The 16,105-nt window shown below is 33.5% G+C and overlaps 2 protein-coding genes across 2 annotated transcripts; both read right to left on the bottom strand.

Moving 5' to 3' along the window:
• Positions 1–201: 201 nt before the first annotated feature.
• LOC139889333 (uncharacterized) lies at positions 202–705 on the bottom strand. Its single transcript, XM_071872293.1, has one exon. The coding sequence runs from the start codon at positions 703–705 to the stop codon at positions 202–204; it is 504 nt and encodes a 167-aa protein (XP_071728394.1).
• Positions 706–1,768: 1,063 nt separating this feature from the next.
• LOC139889332 (uncharacterized) lies at positions 1,769–15,839 on the bottom strand. The gene is made up of 6 exons (XM_071872292.1): positions 15,514–15,839; positions 14,783–15,406; positions 14,551–14,684; positions 14,135–14,207; positions 2,483–3,554; positions 1,769–2,182 (listed from the first exon to the last, which is right to left on the bottom strand). Exons 1-6 carry the CDS (start codon positions 15,837–15,839, stop codon positions 1,769–1,771), a joined length of 2,643 nt encoding a protein of 880 aa, XP_071728393.1.
• Positions 15,840–16,105: the final 266 nt, after the last annotated feature.

The raw sequence follows: 16,105 nt of genomic DNA, 5'->3' as shown, positions 1-16,105 counted from the left end.
TTTTGTTTGCATTTTGTGGAATTTGTATAAATTCACTGTTCAAAAGCAATTGTTTTTTTCCCATGATATGACTTGATGATTGTAGTAGTTGCTTCAATGTTCAGTGTTGTTATGATATAATTTTTTTTTTTTTTTTTTTTTTTTTTTGCAAAGTTGAGAATAATATAAATAAAACACCAGAGGCAAAAAGCCTTTGAGGCCTCAAATCCTACTTGAAATCCATAGATACGATAAAATGCGGGCCTCTGCAAGAATATCTTCTTTAAGGATACTTGATCTTCCATCCCCAGGGTCATGCACAATTTTGTTTCGCCATTGCCAAATGAGCCAAAGAAGGACGTACCTGGAAGCTAAACACACCATATTTATCTCAGCAGTACCAGCCAGAAAGCTAGCTGAACTTACTGCATTCCACCAATTTAAAAACCCTCTCGAAAGTGGAGTGGTGAATCTGCAAGAGGTGAAAACATGATCAATGTCTTCCTCAGAAGCTTCGCCAAAAGAGCACATTTCTGATACATTTACTAGCCCAAGGTTGCACAGGTTTGCACGTGTTGGGATCCCTTTCCGAATTAATCTCCAAATGAAAATGTTCATCTTTTTAGGAAGAAAAAGATATCCATTTACAACTATGAAGAGGGCCTCTAGATGCAAGAAGATTTCGGTCCAGCAGAGAGCGGAGTTTTGCAACAGAAAGTCTTCCATTTGAACTCAAACTCCATTTCCATTTGTCCGGAGACTCGAAAAGCGCATGTGCAGTTTGCAGCCTTGAAGCAAGCTATTTCTTTAACCCGTTTCTGCTGTGGAGCTGGGTGAACTCCTTAAGCCAAGAATCGTCATTCTAATGTACAAGGACATTGGCTCGCTAATTCTGCCTAGTATATCTTGGATCTTTTGAAAAATGTCTAGAGTACTTGGTTTTTTTGCAACTCAGGGAGTACTTGGTTTTTGCAACTCAGGGAGTACTCGGTCAAAGCTAGGTCAAACTCGGAAAATTGGTCAAAACTCATAATTACTTGGAAAATCGGTCAGAACTCGGTTAAAGTCAAACTTAGTCAACATTTTAGTACTCTCCGAGTATTCACCGAATTGCCAATCACTCCCTAAAAAGTCCTGACCGAGTACTCTGCAAGCAACGATTTGTGCAACCTTGCAACTTACATGTTTTCCCCGTGTCACATTAAACTTACTTTGTCTGAGAAAGTAGTGCCTGTTAAAAAGGAGGTATATTAAACTGCTTTTTTACTTCCCACATGTTTCTTTTTCTAGAGATTCTTATTCTATGTCCAAATTATGAGATGATCACGTTGTATGAGATTAAAAAATATTGAATATGTTTTGCTTATTTTTAATTGTTCGTTTGTTTGTTTGTGTGGCAGATAATGATCATGTTTACTTTCTTATCTTAAAAACTTGTGTTTCTATTCCTAGAGATTCTTCAAATGATTGTTACACAAAAGAAGGTTCCTTATGGGTCGAGAGCATTTATTTATAACAATTATGGCAAAAGTATAAAACGTGGATACTTCCTTCTTTGGACATGTTCATAATCATATATATATATTTTTTTTTTTTTTTGAAAAGCAAGACAAATTTTATTACTCAAATATTAAGTATACGATACACAACATGGATGCTTCACATCCGATACAAGCGCAAGAGTTATAACACAAATACAACACGAACTACTTGGGGTTGCAAAGGAGGCAACCCCGATACAATCTATAAAACTATTACGACAAATACACTTTCGGGGAACTTAACCAAGCTAACCAATCAAACTTTTTTTTACTTTCGATCGATGTGAAACCCATTCAAAAGATTTGGATTCATTAAGCGCCAACGATGGAGACCACGAGCTACCGCGAAACACCTTACAGTTACGATTTTTCCAAATGAGATACACGCAAACACATTCAACCGCTTGCCAAACTTTTGATCCAAAGCTAGACATGCTACCGAATTGTTGCCCCGAAGAATCTCGTTGGTGCTTAGATTTGTGAGGTTGCCAAGCCCCACCACTTATATACACAAGACCAAATCTCCATAGCATGCGAACAAAATATGAAGGTGTGGTCAATGGTTTCCAAATCATCATCACATAACGGGCATCTGACGCTATGAAGATCAATACCATGTTTTCAAGTTCCACTCTAACCGGGAGTCTTTTTTTCACAAGCCGCTACACGAATATTTTAACTTTTTTCGGCACAAGGCTATTTCGCATAACAGCAGGTGCGAATGGGATAGAAGCCAGCAACTTTTCATCGATTAAAAAGGAGAGATCCTTGACAGTAAACAAGTTATTACCTGCTAACGTCCATACCCATTCGTCGCCTTTTGATGTATTGAAGTTGAATTCGGACATCAGCCTTTCAAGCCTTCGCAGCTCACCCTCTGTTCTCCCACTTGGTGCTCGAACCCAATTCCACACCGGTATCACAGAATTTCCAGTCGTTTAGATTCTATCACAAGTCTTCACCTCCTTTTCAACTTCCAATCTAAAAAGCATGGGGAAAGATTCGCGTAAACTTTTGTCACCGATCCACACTTCATGCCAAAAGGAAGTAGACGATCCATCACCAATTGACTTCATAAAAGAGTTCCTGAAAGGGATATTTATATCATCCAAGAAAAAACCTGCATTAACAATATTACGCCATGTACCTAAGTGTGAAGAATGACGAGAATCATCCCTCAAACTTAGGCCACCACAATCGCCATGAATGCTACGAATTACTTTAACCCAAAGTGAATTAGTTTCGATTTTGAACCTCCACCACCACTTTCCCAATAAGGCAAGGTTTTTGCTTTTGAGAGACCCAATATTTAACCCCCCGACCTCATAAGGAGAAATAACACTCTCCCATTTAACCCAATGGATTTTGGAACCCGAGTCCGCCCCACCCCAAAAAAATGAACGTCTCACACTCTCTAAAAGTTTTAACACACAGGGCGGGGCACGAAAGAGTGAGAAATAATACAATGGAAGACTAGAAAGAACCGATTTAATAAGGACTAATCGGCCACCAAAAGACATCAAACGCATTTTCCAATTCGCAAGTCTACATTTGAATTTTTCAATTACCGGCTCCCAATCTTCTAATTTACTCATCTTCGATCCAATTGGTAACCCGAGATACGTAAAGGGGAACACACCAACTTGACAACCAACCCGACTAGCCACCAAATTTACCTCACCAACCTCCACACCCACACCATACAAGCAACTCTTTTGAAAGTAAACTTTTAGTCCGGACGCAAGCTCAAAACACTTAAGAAGGTTTTGGAGGCTATGAATATTAGCATGACTCCATTCACCGATAAAAATGGTGTCGTCCACATATTGCAAGTGAGAGATAGGAACTTTATCACTTCCGACCTCAATACCTTTGAATAGCCCTTTCTCACAAGCCGCTTTCGCTAAGATGTTTAAACCCTCCGCTGCAATGATGAATAAAAAAGGGGAAAGAGGGTCACCTTGTCGGATACCTCTACCCAATGAGAACTCGCTAGTAGGTGATCCATTCACAAGGAGAGAAATGGAAGCGGAGCTAAGACAATAGGAGATCCACTTACACCATTGATGTGCGTAGGGGTGTATACAAAATAGTTATATTTTTACTAGGAAATACTATTAAATACGATACAATTTTACACAAGTTATTTATTTATTTATAGAGTGGATATACCTAAACCTTGCTACAACACTTATAGGCAGTGTACCTAATCGTATAGTAGTGTAGTTTTTAGTAAGTCCGGTTCGTCCACAGGGAACTAGCCAAGTTTAACGCTATATTTTTAAAAACTATATTTGTAAAAATATAAATATACATATATATAAGTAGTATTATTATTATAAAAGGGGGTTTTTACCGTTTAATGACCGGTTTGTCGATTTTAAAACTTTAGTCGCAATTAAAACCTAATGTAAAATATTAAAAATAAAAATAACTTAATTTAAAGCGTAAAGTAAATGACAATAATTAAAGTGCGATAAATTAAAATGCGATAAATAAAATGACAATAAATAAAATTGCGATAATTAAAAAGTACGATAATTAAAAGTGCAATTAAATAAAATGACACTAAATAAAAGTGCGATGAAATATGAAATAAAGGAATTATGCTTATTTAAACTTCCGTAATCATGATGTTTGACGTGTTGCTTTTAGTTTATTACCATGGGTTAATTGTCCTTTGTCCTGGATTATTCAATATGTCCATCTGGTTTTTGTCCATAACAGTCCATCAGTCATAAATATAAAGTGCGAGTGTCCTCGTCAAATTATCCTTATATCCGAAGTCAAATATTCCAACTAATTGGGGACTTAAACTATAATTACACCAATTTTCCTTGTATATAATTCACCCCTGTTTTAATAAGTCCATTGACTATTAATCCATTCCCGTGTCCGGTTAAATGAACGATTATTATTACTTATAAATATCCCGCCCGTCGTGTCCGATCGAGTGTATGTGGTTATTTATAGGTACGTCCAATTATTAATCTTTATATTAAATTAACGAACTATCATTCAATTAAACAAATATAAAGCCCATTAATAGCCCATAGTCCAATTTCCACAAGTGTCGTTCTTTTTTCCAAACCCCAATTATGGTACAAAGCCCAATAACCCCGTCTTTAATATTTTAGCCCAACATCACGATTACTTCAATTTAAATAAGCATAATAATAACTTAGCTACGAGACATTAATTTAAAAAGGTTGAACATAACTTACAATGATTAATAATAGCGTAGCGTTACACGGACAGAATTTTGACTTACACACTTACAACATTCGCTAACATACCCTTATTATTATTAATCTTAAATTAAAATTAAAATTAAAATTATAATATATATATATATATATATATATATATATATATATATATATATATATATATATATATATATATATATATATATATATATATATATCTGTGAAAGAGAGATTGAAAAAGGGATGCCCAAAATTCGGCCAAAACTCGCGAAATTTATAGACCTGGCCAAACTTTTTGCTCCATGCGATCGCATGGATTTTCTTCCTCCAGGCCATGCGATCACATGGCCGTCATTTCCTGGTCACATTGATTTTTAAACGTGGGCTGCTCGTATATATTTAATATATAATATAATATATATAATTTTATATAATTATATATATATTATATTATATTCTTGTACTCCGTTGACTTGTAATTTAGCTCCGTTGAGTCGCGCGTTGAGAGTTGACTCTGGTCCCGGTTCCGGATTTTCGAACGTCCTTTCGTACTATTTAATATCTTGTACTTTGCGTTTTGAGGCTCGTACTCTTGTAACTTTTAGACGTTTCTCATCAATAATTTGAACCACTTTGATTGTACTTTGTACTTTTGACCTTTTCGGTCATTTGCGTCTTCAATTCGTCGAATCTGTCTTTTGTCTTCACCTTTTATTATTTAAACGAATATCACTTGTAAATAGAACAATTGCAACTAAAAGCTTGTCTGAAAGGACCCGTTCATATACATTATAAACGATTCACAATAGTTGATTACATCGCGAGGTATTTGACCTCTATATGATACATTTTACAAACATTGCATTCGTTTTTAAAAGACAAACTTTCTTTACAACGAAAGTTGACGGCATGCACACCATTTCATAATACATCCAACTATAATTGGTTTAATAATAATCTTGATGAACTCAATGACTCGAATGCAAAGTCTTTCAAAATATGCCATGAATGACTCCAAGTAATATCCTGAAAATGAGCTAATGCACAGCGGAAGATTTCTTTAATACCTGAGAATAAACATGCTTTAAAGTGTCAACCAAAAGGTTGGTGAGTTCATAGGTTTATTATAACAATCATTTCAATATATTAATAGACCACAAGATTTCTGTTTATAAATATATGTACACTCGCAAGTGTATAAAAGTATTCTATAAGTTGTAGGCACCCGGTAACAAGCCTTAACGTTCATGTTTTACCCTCTGAAGTACACCAGATCAGGTGTGTTTAAAATAACCTCAAAGTACTAAAGCATCCCATAGTCAGGATGGGGTTTGTCAGGCCCAATAGATCTATCTTTAGGATTCGCGCCTACCGTACATAGACAAGTAGTTTAATGTTACCAAGCTAAGGGTATATTTCTGGTTTAAACCCACATAGAATTAGTTTTAGTACTTGTGCCTATTTCGTAAAACATTTATAAAACAGCGCATGTATTCTCAGCCCCGAAATATATATAAAAAGGGAGCAAATGAAACTCACCATACTGTATTTCATAGTAAAAATACATATAACGTCATTTAACAAGTGCAAGGTTGGCCTCGAATTCACGAACGTATCAATATTGAGATTCAATATTGCAGGAAAGTACGTAGACGCAACGGAGATGATAAACACTAGATTGACCTCACGAGCATACCCATGAACCATACCCATCACCTCCATAGCTATAACCCATAATTTCCTTAGCTTCGACTCATTCAAAAAAACTATTTTGAAATCACTCGGACAGCACTCCGTCGTAATATTTTATGTATACTAATAATATCTTGAAATAATACAAAGCAAATATATATATATATATATATATATATATATATATATATATATATATATATATATATATATATATATATATATATATATATATATCAATTGAGAGAGTTTAGAGAAATATATTTTCAAGTTTCTATGAAATAATGAAACCTATTGAATTCTATTTATAATAGATTTTTGAATTATAAAAGTGAATTATTAAAGTATGAATTATTAAAGTGAATTATTAAAGTATGAATTATTAAAGTGAATTATTAAAGTATAAATTATTAAAGTGAATTATTAAAGTATGAATTATTAAAGTGAATTATTAAAGTATGAATTATTAAAGTTAAAGTAAAGTAAAAGTAAAGTAAAGGTAAAGTTAAAATATAGTAAAAGTATAAAAAACTATGTATGTATAATACGCGTATAAATATATATAATATTAATTTAAATCGTTATATATATTTAATGAAATAAAATATAAATATCGTTATATTTATTATACTGGTTAAGTAATGAGTTGTCAAAAGTGATTCTAGATATTTATAAAAGTTATATTCGTTTTAATAATAAAGTTCTTTTTAAACTGAAAACGTCTTTGTTCGTTTGAAAATAGATTAATAGAATATTATGGAAACCAATTCTCCACTAACTTTTGTCTAACTTTCGTAAATGACACTTTTTGTTTTTATTTATAAATAGCTTTACAAATTATTCTGAATATCGTTAAGAGGAATAGATTTTCTCAAATCATAGTGGACCTCTCAACAGAGACTTGTAATCATAATTCAATGTTTCTGATAATTCAATCATTTAATATATTTTTTTTTTCGTCGAAAATCATATTGAAACAAATACGTTCGTGTAAAGTATTATACGTTTAATACTTTATTAATATTCTCAAGTTATAATATATATATATACATATACATATCTATTTATATATAACGGTTCGTGAATCGTCGGAATTTGGTCGAGGTTATAATGAATGTATGAACACAGTTTAAAATTCTTGAGATTTAACTTAACAAACTTTGCTTATCGTGTCTGAATAATATAAAGATTAAAGTTTAAATTTGGTCGGAAATTTCCGGGTCGTCACAGTACCTACCCGTTAAAGAAATTTCGTCCCCGAAATTTGATAGAGGTCGTCATGACTAACAATGAGAATGTTATTATAACGATTATAGAGTTTTATCAAGTTCAAGAAGAATGGATAAAATAATTCGATTACTCGAAGCGTATGAGTGAAGTTATCGTAAATGAATGAAATATGATAATAGTGATTCGTCGTATCTTTTGACGTCATCACGATTTATCTCCGAAAAGAAAATCTTTGTAATCTATATTGGATTTGATTATTCGGCGATTAAGGAAATTATGATCCTCTTCGAATTAATGCGATAATCCATTTTGATTTCTCTGTCGGATATTTCACTATAAATCCACCTCATTTGTTTTCTTACAACTCACACCTTCTCAACTCATATTTTAAAGTATTTGTCAATATGCTTCATCCAGTGCTGATTCTTGATATACTCCTCACTTTCATATCTGTCGCTCTTCTTTTTCATCTGCCTCCGGAAGAATCTATTTACTTCTACTATACTCTTGGTTTTATAGTGTTTTTAGTTCTCCCGTGTCTTTATATTGCTATATGCATTGATATATACGGTTTGTGATTTCTGGGTTGTTGTTGGGTTTTATATCTTCCCTTATATTTCAAAGTCCTTGCTTCTTCTATAATCATTGTCATCCACAGTTAATGCTCTCTTCTATTTGCTATGATTTATACTCCCATTTCTAGTTCGGAGCTTTGTCCTTCCGTTTCTTCATCTTGCGATTAAGCACCGTTTGTAATGGTCCAGAATTCGCAGATATAAATTTCGGAATGAACATTGTTAATGTTCTAGGAAGGAAATTGTAATGACATGATCTTGACTTGTCAAATTACCAGAATACCTCGGAAAAGGCCGAATCATCAAGAAATATTTTCTTGATATTTAGAGATCAAAGAGAATACAAGAGTCGTGTAACATAGCACATGATGACGTTATGATCTGTGAATCATCATGTTTCATTTAGAAACTCAGCATGAATTACTGTAATATAATCACGTTGATCAAGTGTCATTATATTATACTAACTCATGCTTCAGCTCCCAACACTTCTTCAAGAATATTCCTATTTTAAACTCGAATGTTTCAGAATTTAGAAACTAAAATAGTTTCTTTTATGATATAATACAGATAGCGCGAAGAGGTAAATGATTTCAGATAAGAATAATTATAAAAATATCTTCAGAAGTATGGATGATATTTATAATGAAAGATACGATGATATCTTAGAATGTCTAATATCAGAGGATGATGAAGGATATTGTCCGCAAGGGTTTAGAGTCAGGAGCAAGATATTCGTTAATGACTTCAGCAAGTACTGAATCATTTGGATTCTTTGAAGGCAGGTTTAGCCTTTGTGATTTGTCCACAGCCTCATTCATACTTTGCTCAATCCGTTTTCCAGTTCCAAAGCTTCTCTTTTTCTGAGCTTTGCCAATATACTATCCTTTATCATCCAACTTTTTACTGTTAAGGTCGTTTACAGTTTTTGCTGCTTCATCAGCATTTTTCAAAATTTCGAGAACTGGTTCGCAGTTTAGGGTGTTTTTCAGAAATTTCTCATTCAAAGAATGTAAGTCTTGGAGGTAGACGTTGTGTGTATATGTAATTGTTGATGTAGACATGCTGCGAGGTTTCAAAATACTGATTGCTGATTCTCAATAATTGGTATGGCAATTCTTGTTATAAGGTACGAATGAGTATATGATAGGGTTTCGATAATTATAATGATTTTTTTTTTTTTTGGAAAGTCAAAGATCAATGAAGTTGTTGGTAAGTTTATTGCTAATGCGGTGAATATAAACGATTCCCCGGTAACGTTGGCGAAAGGGCAACGTATCTATCGAGGTTATAATAAGACTGTTTTGATTGAGAAGTCGAAGATGACTTGCTAGAGCTGTGACAAAACTGTCTATTTTGAAACGGAATTGAAAAGTTATTTTAGCTAGTAAATGCCAAAGATTCTAACACGGATACGTGTCGAACTATGACTTGGGTTTTGAGAGTTTTTCAGGTGTATAACTGTGGGTAACATGTGGTTGGATCATCATCTCGATTGTTCCTTAGTTGAAGTGTCTTCAGGAATTTCGAAGGGTTTGAGCACATATTGTAATCGTTAATACATATGATGTTCTAACACAGTTTTGAAGTCAAAGTATAGCTTTGAAAGATATAGGAATCTAAGAGTGATGATACTGGTTATATTTTGAATTGAATTATGCGATTTCAAAATCAGAATATGTAATTGAATTTGAATGAGTATGATTGTTTTGATTTATATGAAAGAATGGATATTGTTGTGAAAGTAGGGAGTATAGTTGATGATTGCTGAATCAGTTTCGAAAAATGTAATATATTAATTGTGAATTTATATATCTCTCGGGTATTACCTACCCGTTAAAAAAAATTTCACAATTAATATTTTGTACAAAAGAAGTTTATTACAGTCTTTATGAAAATATATGTGTATAGTTTCTTTAGATGTAATATAGATTTAATGAGTTAATATTAAATTAAACTCATTTGTTTTATGGTTGGAACTAGAATTGAGTAATCCCTAAAACTTTATAAATTGCATAAGTATTTCTTCAATAATATTGAAATTATGAATCATTACTTTGTTATTTGTTGGTTTTCGTGAAATTCTTGTGAACTTCGCAAGGTACGAATGATGTTATTTGAAAAGTTTCGAGTACATCGATGATGAAAGTGTAAAATCAAACATATATTCGAATAATACACTTGATTTATTATAAATTGGATTTTTATTGAATTGAGACAGAGATTGTAATTAACGATGGTTAAGTTGCGGACGAAGGACGTACATCATTGCATATTTGTAATATGAATTAACTGAGTAGTTAAGATTCACACATAATAGCTTAGTACGGGAAGATTTATTATGGTTTAAAAATTTATACATATAAAATATACATATAAATCTTTCGATTGGAAATGAGTTAATACTTCATAACTCGTTGATACAATATATTTGTTGTTGATTCGTAATGATGTCCACAATGATTCTTGAACTGACAGAGTTTGTGATGTTACAGGTGCTGTTGATTCTGACGATACTGACGGCACTGACTGTGTTGATGATGCTACGGTCCTGTTGATGCTGTTGGTAAAACAATTCTAGCTTGTAAATCGTACACCATTTTCGATCAAAGTTTCTACTCTACCATCTCTGTTCACTCATCCGATTTACGGTCAGAATTAAATAATCTCTAAGATTTTGGAGATTACATAACTGCCGCAGAGATATCTCTTCAATGAAGTTTATGAATTAATACTTCATCGTTTGTTGTTGTTGATATTCCTGGATATTTACAGGGCGTATGACGTTGATGTTTGAGATACATATTGTGATGTTGCGGTGTGGGATGTGGATGTTGTTGTTGGTGGTGGTGATGGTACTGTTGGTGTTGCTGATGGTGGTACTGTTTATGCTGCTGGTGCTGCTGCTGGTGTTTGTAACCTTTGCACCATATTCTCCAAAGCCACTACCCGAGCGCGAAGCTCGTTGACTTCATCTATTACACCGGGGTGATTGTCAGTTCGGACGAGCGGATAAATAAAATCTAGAATTTGGTGTAGTATGTAATCGTGACGAGATACTCTAGAAATAAGAGAGAAAATGGTGTTTCGGATAGGTTCGCCGGTAAGTGCTTCAGGTTCTTCGCCAAGAGGGCAATGTGGTGGATGGAAGGGATCACCTTCTTCTTGTCTCCAATGATTAAGGAGGCTACAAACCCATCTCCAATTCATCCAGAATAGATGATGACTAATTGGTTGATCCATTCCGATCACACTGCTTTCGAAACTTGAGTGGGATTTCATTTCTAAATCCGAGGGACTTGAACTAATGACAAATTCCATTTCGTACGATTGAATAAAGAATTTTTCGATATGAAATGATTTTCCGGCTATCGGGTGGTATTCTAATTATATAGAGCAAAAGGTTTCGTAGATTACGGAGGAATTTACGGAATATGTCAGGCAAAGTTTACAGTAACAGATACGCTAAGATATGAATTAGCAGATACGCTAAGATATGAATTTTGTCTATACACTATTCATGCAATCAATGCAATAAGATGTGTCTAGACTAAGAATGATAAGCAGGTAATTTAAGACAAGAATGATGAGCAAAACTTTTGAAATGCAGACACGGTCGAAGTCCAGACTCACTAATGCATCCTAACGACTATCAGTTAGATACACTAATGCAGACCTGGTTCGCTAAGACCACCGCTCTGATACCAACTGAAAGGACCCGTTCATATACATTATAAACGATTCACAATAGTTGATTACATCGCGAGGTATTTGACCTCTATATGATACATTTTACAAACATTGCATTCGTTTTTAAAAGACAAACTTTCTTTACAACGAAAGTTGACGGCATGCACACCATTTCATAATACATCCAACTATAATTGGTTTAATAATAATCTTGATGAACTCAATGACTCGAATGCAAAGTCTTTCAAAATATGCCATGAATGACTCCAAGTAATATCCTGAAAATGAGCTAATGCACAGCGGAAGATTTCTTTAATACCTGAGAATAAACATGCTTTATAGTGTCAACCAAAAGGTTGGTGAGTTCATAGGTTTATTATAACAATCATTTCAATATATTAATAGACCACAAGATTTCCGTTTATAAATATATGTACACTCGCAAGTGTATAAAAGTATTCTATAAGTTGTAGGCACCCGGTAACAAGCCTTAACGTTCATGTTTTACCCTCTGAAGTACACCAGATCAGGTGTGTTTAAAATAACCTCGAAGTACTAAAGCATCCCATAGTCAGGATGGGGTTTCTCAGGCCCAATAGATCTATCTTTAGGATTCGCGCCTACCGTACATAGACAAGTAGTTTAATGTTACCAAGCTAAGGGTATATTTCTGGTTTAAACCCACATAGAATTAGTTTTAGTACTTGTGCCTATTTGGTAAAACATTTATAAAACAGCGCATGTATTCTCAGCCCAGAAATATATATAAAAAGGGAGCAAATGAAACTCACCATACTGTATTTCATAGTAAAAATACATATAACGTCATTTAACAAGTGCAAGGTTGGCCTCGGATTCACGAACGTATCAATATTGAGATTCAATATTGCAGGAAAGTACGTAGACGCAACGGAGATGATAAACACTAGATTGACCTCACGAGCATACCCATGAACCATACCCATCACCTCCATAGCTATAACCCATAATTTCCTTAGCTTCGACTCATTCAAAAAAACTATTTTGAAATCACTCGAACAGCACTCCGTCGTAATATTTTATGTATACTAATAATATCTTGAAATAATACAAAGCAAATATATATATATATATATATATATATATATATATATATATATATCAATTGAGAGAGTTTAGAGTAATATATTTTCAAGTTTCTATGAAATAATGAAACCTATTGAATTCTATTTATAATAGATTTTTGAATTATAAAAGTGAATTATTAAAGTATGAATTATTAAAGTGAATTATTAAAGTATGAATTATTAAAGTGAATTATTAAAGTATGAATTATTAAAGTGAATTATTAAAGTATGAATTATTAAAGTGAATTATTAAAGTATGAATTATTAAAGTTAAAGTAAAGTAAAAGTAAAGTAAAGGTAAAGTTAAAGTATAGTAAAAGTATAAAAAACTATGTATGTATAATACGCGTATAAATATATATAATATTAATTTAAATCGTTATATATATTTAATGAAATAAAATATAAATATCGTTATATTTATTATACTGGTTAAGTAATGAGTTGTCAAAAGTGATTCTAGATATTTATAAAAGTTATATACGTTTTAATAATAAAGTTCTTTTTAAACTGAAAACGTCTTTGTACGTTTGAAAATAGATTAATAGAATATTATGGAAACCAATTCTCCACTAACTTTTGTCTAACTTTCGTAAATGACACTTTTTGTTTTTATTTATAAATAGCTTTACAAATTATTCTGAATATCGTTAAGAGGAATAGATTTTCTCAAATCATAGTGGACCTCTCAACAGAGACTTGTAATCATAATTCAATGTTTCTGATAATTCAATCATTTAATATTTTTTTTTTCGTCGAAAATCATATTGAAACAAATACGTTCGTGTAAAGTATTATACGTTTAATACTTTATTAATATTCTCAAGTTATAATATATATATACATATACATATCTATTTATATATAGCGGTTCGTGAATCGTCAGAATTTGGTCGAGGTTATAATGAATGTATGAACACAGTTTAAAATTCTTGAGATTTAACTTAACAAACTTTGCTTATCGTGTCTGAATAATATAAAGATTAAAGTTTAAATTTGGTCAGAAATTTCCGGGTCGTCACAATGTCTTTCTTGAGGGATAATGCTATGAAATATATGTTCGTTTTTAGCATTATCAACCATCTATTACCATACCCCATACATTTCATCACCTCAAATAAAAACTCCCAATTGACTCAATCGAAGGCCTTCTCAAAGTCGACTTTAAAGAGAGTACCTTTTTGCCTTTTTGATTTAAGAAAATCAATGCACTCATTAACTATAAGAGCACCATCCAAAATGAATCTACCTTTTAAAAAGACGCTTTGCTCCGGACCTACAAGTGAAGGGACAACTTTTCGGAGACGATTTGAGAGGACCTTGGCAATTATTTTGTAATAACTACCAATGAGGCTAATAGGCCGAAAATCACAAAGATTAAGCGGGTCGGTTTTTTTAGGAACAAGTGTGACGAACGAAGGATTACACCCTTTAGAAATCTCCCCACATTCCCAAAACCAAGTGATGGCATTAATAAGATCAACTTTAATAACTTCCTAATATTTCTTAAAAAACTTAAAGTTGAAACCGTCCGGTCCCGGGGCCTTTGAGCTTCCGCAATCGAGAATTGCATCTAGAATCTTCTTTTCAGTAAAGGCTTCTTCTAACGAGTTAGCTTCATCACTAGTAAGAGTCGGGTATTCGAGTTCCTCTAAGCTTGGTCTGCAAATGTCAGTTTCCTCAAATCTAGCTCGAAAGTGATTATAAGCCTCAAGTTTGATTTCCCTCGTGAATCGTTCCACACCCCATTAATCGTTAACCCCCGAATAGTGTTTACATTGTTCCTCCTTCGGATGACCGAATGGAAGAATTTAGTATTCTCATCCGCATTTAGGATCCATTTTACACAAGCTTTTTGCTTAAGCATATCCACTTTGATTTTTTCCTTCTCGAACCATGTTTTTCTAGAATTCTTCCATTTATCGAGCTCGTCCTCGTTAAGAACACATGATTCTGCCTTAAGCTCGAGCTGTATGGTAGTAGCTTTGTGATGTTTGATCTCCAAGTCCAACCGATCAAACTTGCCATTACACCAATTTTTAAGAGCTGTTTTGACGTTTTTCAATCGATTCCTAAAAACACAGTCTTTTCTATTGACCTCAGGAACACTAGTCTTCCAAGCGTCGCTAACAACATCATCCACACCTTCCTCATTAAACCAAGCGTCGAAGACTTTGAACGGTTTTGGTCCAAAGTTTCTCTCCTCATCTTTAAACAAAATCGGACAGTGATCCGAGAGATGTCTCACTAAAACAACCGCAGTCAAGTCTTTCCACAAATAAAAGAAGTCTTCACTTACAAGAAATCTGTCTAATTTGCTATATTTCAATCCATCATCACTAACTCTCGTGAAATTCCTCCCGGCCAATGGTATTTCCAACAGCCTATTATTTGATATAAATTCATTAAATTTTTTTGCTCTATATTCAATAAACTCACAATTAAATCTTTCAGCCTCCCCCTAACTTCGTTAAAGTCGCCACATAACAACCATGCCTCGTTAACACCTGCAATTAAGTTTGATATAGCATCCCAAAGCACTTGTTTTTTGGCATCATCAGGCCCATAGATGTTCAGGAGATTAAACTTGCAACCAGTTGACTTCCATGTTCCATGAATACCTATCCCACCCTCAATATTGATAACATATTCAGCATCAAACACGTTTGTATCCCACACTAACAACTGCCAACCAGATTTACCTACTTTCTCTTTTTGAACAAAGTCAAAATCATCAGACCACCAAAGTCTACTGACCCAATTACGATCAATAGAATCAAGTTTAGTTTCTTGTAGAGCCACAAATGACGCTTTCATATTATCTAATAATTTTTGAAACCACCCCAATTTATCAAACTTCCGACAGACCCCGAACCCTCTAATATTGAGTGATAATGTCTTCATAAATAACAGTGAAAAACGAATAAAAAACATGAAAATCTTACTGAGATGGGGGCTTCATCTTCCACTTGAGACCAAGCTTGCACCCATACTCACGAACCCCTTCTGAATGAGCCGACACTGATTGAGTTACTAAAGAGTTTGTACTATTTATCAATTACAACCTCATTCAATTCCTTGTG

Source organism: Rutidosis leptorrhynchoides, chromosome 2, assembly GCF_046630445.1.
Source record: "Rutidosis leptorrhynchoides isolate AG116_Rl617_1_P2 chromosome 2, CSIRO_AGI_Rlap_v1, whole genome shotgun sequence".
NCBI classification, from domain to species: Eukaryota; Viridiplantae; Streptophyta; class Magnoliopsida; order Asterales; family Asteraceae; genus Rutidosis; species Rutidosis leptorrhynchoides.
Note: the sequence above shows the minus strand (reverse complement) of the source record. Positions and strands in the feature narration are given on the sequence as shown.

What these genes read in the sequence shown, in the direction of transcription:
- LOC139889333 (XM_071872293.1), bottom strand. Translation starts at nt 705, where the DNA reads ATGGAAGACTTTCTGTTGCAAAACTCCGCTCTCTGCTGGACCGAAATC.
- LOC139889332 (XM_071872292.1), bottom strand. Translation starts at nt 15,839, where the DNA reads ATGAAAGCGTCATTTGTGGCTCTACAAGAAACTAAACTTGATTCTATT. An exon ending in GCAGGTGTTAACGAGGCATG is followed by an intron (nt 15,407 to 15,513) that starts GTTGTTATGTGG and finishes ATCAAATAATAG; the next exon opens with GCTGTTGGAAATACCATTGG. An exon ending in ATTGGGAGTTTTTATTTGAG is followed by an intron (nt 3,555 to 14,134) that starts GTGATGAAATGT and finishes CTATTGTCTTAG; the next exon opens with CTCCGCTTCCATTTCTCTCC.